This window comes from Pseudorasbora parva, chromosome 24 (genome assembly GCF_024679245.1).
Source record: "Pseudorasbora parva isolate DD20220531a chromosome 24, ASM2467924v1, whole genome shotgun sequence".
Classification (NCBI taxonomy): domain Eukaryota; kingdom Metazoa; phylum Chordata; class Actinopteri; order Cypriniformes; family Gobionidae; genus Pseudorasbora; species Pseudorasbora parva.
Genome location: NC_090195.1, coordinates 20,089,288 through 20,095,367, shown reverse-complemented (window position 1 = coordinate 20,095,367; position 6,080 = coordinate 20,089,288). Strand labels below are relative to the sequence as shown.

The 6,080-nt window shown below is 34.5% G+C and overlaps 1 protein-coding gene across 1 annotated transcript; it reads left to right on the top strand.

Moving 5' to 3' along the window:
* Nucleotides 1-341: 341 nt before the first annotated feature.
* On the top strand, nt 342-3,347 carry LOC137064154 (transcription factor 21). The gene is made up of 2 exons (XM_067435483.1): nt 342-816; nt 3,264-3,347. Exons 1-2 carry the CDS (start codon nt 412-414, stop codon nt 3,345-3,347), a joined length of 489 nt encoding a protein of 162 aa, XP_067291584.1. The 5' UTR covers nt 342-411.
* Nucleotides 3,348-6,080: the final 2,733 nt, after the last annotated feature.

Here is a 6,080-nt window from a genome sequence, read left to right as displayed (position 1 = left end):
CATTACATGGGTTCATATCAGTGTCGCTGTGTCAAACAGTCTTGCCAAAAGTTAGATGGGGAAAAGGGGAGGAGAAATGCCTGATCCAGAATGACCCGGCCAAACCCCAAACCTTAAATGTGCTTGGTACACCACAGGACAAGCTCTGAGATGCCCAGTGAGAAGGGGCAGAAGATACGGTCTGCTTGGTCCACATTTACATTCAGGAGATGCTGAATGAAGTTGAATGGTGATTAAATAATGACCTTGTTTTGATGTGTGCCTTTTCCCTGGGCTTCTTTTACAGAGATTTGAAAGCAAGGCAGCACCTGTTGCTTTGAATCTAAAGGAAGGGCGCTGAATATCACACTATCGAAACGCAGGACATCAGTTTTTTTTTTTTTTCTTTGCTCTTAAGCAGGTGCGGTCGTGATGTCCACGGGTTCGGTGAGTGATCCTGAAGACCTCCAGGAGCTGTCAATCACTCACATGGACACTCGTTCTCTGGAAGGCTCGGAAGACGAGTTTAGTATCAATGACAGTTTGAAACCAAAGACCAAACCACCTCGAGCTGGTGCCAGCAACAAGCAGCAAATGAAGATGGCAAAGGATGGCAGACAGTCTCAGAGAAACGCAGCGAATGCCAGAGAGAGGGCACGCATGAGAGTTCTGAGTAAAGCTTTCTCTCGGCTGAAGACCAGCCTGCCTTGGGTACCGGCAGACACCAAACTCTCAAAGCTGGACACACTCCGTCTGGCATCCAGCTATATATCTCACCTCAGACAGCTCTTACAAGAGGACAGATACCAGAACAGCTTTGTGCATCCTGTAAACTTGGTATGAGTGAGTGTTGTTTAAGTTTATGACTAGATGTTATACACTTCCATCTGGTTGAGAAGTTGTATTGTTCAGTATTACTTGGATATAATCTGGATTACAATATATAAAAATATAAAACATATACACCCTTAAGAATTTTTTTAAACCATAATATTATATAATTTTGTAAAGTTCTGTTTTAATTTGTATTATGATATATTAAATATCAGTAATATAATGTATAAATAAGCATAAATTAGTCATAATCATAAATACATATGTAATGATAATGTAATAATAACTTAATGATTACTATATAGTAAATTACTTAATAATTTACTTCATATTTTACATTGCTTGATTAACAGTACATACAGTATGCAGTATTAAATATAAACGTGTGTATAGTATTTTTATAATACTGTATTAAATATCAATAATATAATATTTACATAAATATAAAAAGATGCTTAAATATAAAAAAATAATATTAATATTTACAATAAATAATATAAAATAAATTATTTAATGCATAGTATTTTATTGTTTCATAAAATATGAATTATATAATATTAAAATAAATATTAAAAATAAACAAATACAAATAATTCATACATTTTATTTATCATAGTAACAGTACATCTGCTGTATTATGTAAGTTAATATATATATATATATATATATATATATATATATATATATATATATATATATATATATATATATATATATATATATATATATATATATATATATATATATTGATTACATTTAAGTATATATAAAAAGTATTCTTAAATAATTTTAAAAAAGTATTATTAATTACATAATTTAATTATTATGCATTAAATAATAATAATAATAATAATAATAATAATAATAATAATAATAATAATAATAATAATAATAATAATAATAATAATAATATAACAACATACAAACAAACATACATTCATACATACATACATACATACATACATACATACATACATACATACATACATACATACATACATACATACATACATACATACATACATACATACATACATACATACATACATACATACATACATACATACATATAAATAATTCATACCCTTTTATTTTGCATATTGCTTACAGTAACAGTACATATATTAAATATCAGTGTGGGTATGTACATTCAAACCCAATTCCAGAAAAACTGGGACATTTTGTAAAATGCAACAAAATCAATATTTTGTGATTTGTTAATTCTCGTTTCCCTTTTTTAACTGACGAAAGCACAAAGAAAAGATTTCCGATGTTTTTAATGACACCAACTTTCACTAATTTTGATTTAATGGCTGCTACACTCTCCCAAAACGTTGTGACTGTATGAGAAATGTTTATGACTGTCATAATACTTTTTATAATTTGGGAATTGAGGATACTAATTGTTGCAGTTTTGTTTTCCCAATTTAGTCTGAAACAAGACATCTGCTCAACAGTCATGTTGAGGTCATGATGGGCAAAACATTTTCAATAAGAGAGATCTGGCAGGTCAAGCACATCCACTCTATGGTATACACTATACAGTGTCTAATAAACCATTCTGTTGTAGAATGAGGCTTGCAGTTGTTTTGCTTCCCAGGAAAGATGTCATCTTGATGATACATCTCCACGCCAATGGGATCCTCACATGCAAGTCGTCCATGCTGTTTGCACTGATACACTCCCATATGACAGATGTTTGTTTTTGTCTTTAGGACTGAGAACTTGAAATCAGTTTTCCCCAAAAACAAGCTGAAACGTGCACTCATCTGTCCACAGCACACAGTTCCTCTGTTTTTGACCTTCTGAGAAGAGCTGGGGCCCAAAGAACTCTGCATTGAACTGATGTATATAGCTTTCCCCTTGCGTAACAGAGATTTAAGTGGCATTCCTTGATGCAGCGGCAGATTCAGGCAGATTTCTCTGGATTCCCTGAATCTTTTCACAATATTATGTATGGTGTAGATAGTGAAAGACCTAAATACTTTGCAATCTTGCATTTAGAAATGTTAAATTGTTAAATTTAGCACAAAGTGATGAGTCGTGACCCATGTTGGTTTGCTAAGACTGAGACTCACCTACCAGCTCACCTTCTCATTGTGGACTGGGATATTCTGTAATCTTTTCACTTTTATTTTGCCTATTTCCCAACTTTTTTTTGGAGTGGTGCAGCCATCAAAATGTTTTTATATTACAAAATACAAAAAAGAAAAGAAAAAAGATTTCCAGTAAAAACACTGGATTCTTTGTACTTTTGTCAGTTAAATAAAGGTTAAAGGGAATAAATCAATGATTCTTAATTTTATTACATTTTACGAAATGCCCCAACTTTTCTGGAATTGGGGTTGTATACAACACTTTTTTCTGTTGCTGTAATATGTAATGTAAATAAATCTGCATCTGCATTTTACCAGCAATATGTGGCTGACTTGTTCATTGTTTTTCCACAGACGTGGCCTTTTGTGGTCTCGGCACGATCAGAAGACACCAAAGACATTTCAGCAGCGGTCAGACTATGTGGAGCAACAGCATAAACATCTGGCACCTTTCTGTCTTTTATCCCCCCCTCTCTCTACTGTCTGTACTCATGCACTTCCTTTGAACTTACATCAATGGACATTATGCAATGAACACAAATGCATGTGAGACATAACCTGAAGTTGAAGAGCGAGGTCATTTCACACAATAATGTCTCTATAGTGTGATTACGTCATGTCCATCTAGCAAATGAGAGCAGATTTTACTTTGTGTTTGATTATTTTGCTGTCTGTACGTATTAACTAACTTTTAAAGAAGAAGAAAAACAGAAACAAACTGCATGACCAGAAGCACAGAAAATATGTTTTATTGTTTTAAAGCGCATGTAATTTTTTAAACCACCCTGCAGCAGACTTTTACAAATCAAAATTTGACAGGATATTTTCAACCTGTGGTATTTGCTACATTTTGTTTGAGTTTTATTTTTCACTAAACAGCAATATGTATGTATAAGGCTACAGAAGGAATAGAACAGAAAATAGGCCCAAGGTATGTGTAGGTTTATTTATGATTGTGATATCTGGGTTTGTTTTTTCTTTTTTCTTTGCTTTACAATATAGCCGAAATGAGTCGCCCAATGGGCCTCATTCATGAAACACGAGCAGAACGAATTTGTGTAAATAGTTCGTAAAGCCTCTCTGACGTAAATTTTTGGATTCGCATTTTTTAAATGTTAGTTGGTATGAAAGAAATGTAGGCCTTCACCTGCTAAATGGTGCGTTAAAACATTTGAATGTTCTCCAATTTAGGCAAACTGATGACTGCATTTTGATGCACTATGTAGGCCTACCATAATAATATTGCAAGAGTACACCGACCAATCAACCCACTTATACACCGACTGAACAACAATAATGGAGAAGTTAATGCTGCTTTTTACTGCTTTTTTATATTTAGTAAAATTCTTTAAAATAGTAACACATTACTGCCATGGATATTCTGAATCATAGTAACCAAAGTATCTCAACTGGAAAAACGCTGCCCTTGCAACACGCTTTCAAGCACAAACTGTAAAAAAAATATGGACGTATAGTATCCGTGACATCACCGATAGGATTCCGATAACCATTCTGAAGTGTAAAGTAGAGACTTCTTTCGAGTGCGTCATCGCGTGTCACTCCCAGATAACAGAAAATGGGCAAAGAGGCGGGATGTGGGCGGAGCTTAGGTGAAATGGCTATCCACCTGCCACTCAAAGTAACCACATCATTTTAAGTTGTGCAAAAACATCATCAAAGTAGTCCATATGTGACATCAGTTAGTTGATTAGAATCTCTTGAAGCATCGAAAATACATTTTGATCCAAAAATATCAAAAACTATAAATTTATTCAGAATTGTCCTCTCTTCCGTGTCTCCAAAAAGATTTAAACGTTTAATGAATCAGTGAATCGATCAATGCTGTGGGTCGCCAATGTCACGTGATTTCAGCAGTTTGGCTGTTTGACGCGATTTGAACTGCTGAAATCACGTGACATTGGCGACCCGAATCATTGATCGATTCATACCGTTTGAATCTTTTTGGAAGAACGCAGAAGAGAAGACAATGCTGAATAAATTAATAGTTTTTGATATTTTTGGACCAAAATGTATTTTCGATGCTTCAAGAGATTCTAATCAACCAACTGATGTCACATATGGACTACTTTGATTATGTTTTTATTCCCTTTTTGGACATGGACAGTAAAGTGGGAATTAACTGCATAAGCTCTGGGACTAAAATATAAAATATCTTTAACTGTGTTCCGATGATGAACAGAGGTCTTACGGTTGTGGAACGACATTAGGGTGAGTCATTAATGACATCAATTTCATTTTTGGGTGAACTAACCCTTTAAGGCTTTATATAATGTAAACAAATGAGTTATAAAAAAATTCATCCCCCTCACAGATGTCATGAAGGTCAAAATTAGCCTTATAGACCAAAACCACAACTTGTACCAGGCTGTAAACATGTTTTTTTCTGCTGTAAAGTTGGGGCTCAATGAGATTCTGCTCCCTCCTGGAGCCTGTCCCTAGTGGCCAGTTGAGCAATTGCAGTTTACATTTCTTCGGTATTGGCTCGGGAGGTTGTCGCTTAAGCGCCACCAGCTGGCCTTTTTCAGAAGAGCACAAGGCGTTTTTTAGCTGGCTAAAAATGCTTTACTGGACACACGGTAATTGAATATTTATTGCTTGTCATATGGCCAGTTAGTCTCTTTATCATTTTATGCAAAATACTGGAGCCAAACTTGAGAAATAATTCCAGAAGATTCCACAGCGTTCCTGGTCACATCATTTAGATGTAACTCATGGGCGGGGATTATGCTAGTTATGAATGAGCATTTGGAATCCATTCATATACACATGTTTAACTACCGACTCCGTGGTCTATACGAATCTGGAGGAGAGTTTTCGTAAAGGTCCATTTTACACGCAAATTAGGCCTACTCAGAATTTGCTCAAATATTTACGAAAGTTTCATGAATGATGCCCAATGATTGTAAGCTACTTCAACACCCTTGATGCATAATAATCTTTTTACAGTATGTACCAGTCATTTATATCACTGTTGACACGCCTGTTGATCAAGTGGATCTCCTTAAACATGTTGAACCATTTGTTCATCGGTATAGCTACATCAATGGACGCTGTGATTCAGTTTGGAGAAATACATAGGTTATGTGTACCCTACATAGGTTACATTACCGTTTATATGTATACACATAAACGGTAATTTGTCACTTAGTA

Bases quoted from the DNA above. Each gene is read 5' to 3' on its own strand.
- LOC137064154 (XM_067435483.1), top strand. From the start codon at position 412: ATGTCCACGGGTTCGGTGAGTGATCCTGAAGACCTCCAGGAGCTGTCA. The intron at 817-3,263 runs GTATGAGTGAGT...GTTTTTCCACAG, and splicing joins TTGTGCATCCTGTAAACTTG to ACGTGGCCTTTTGTGGTCTC.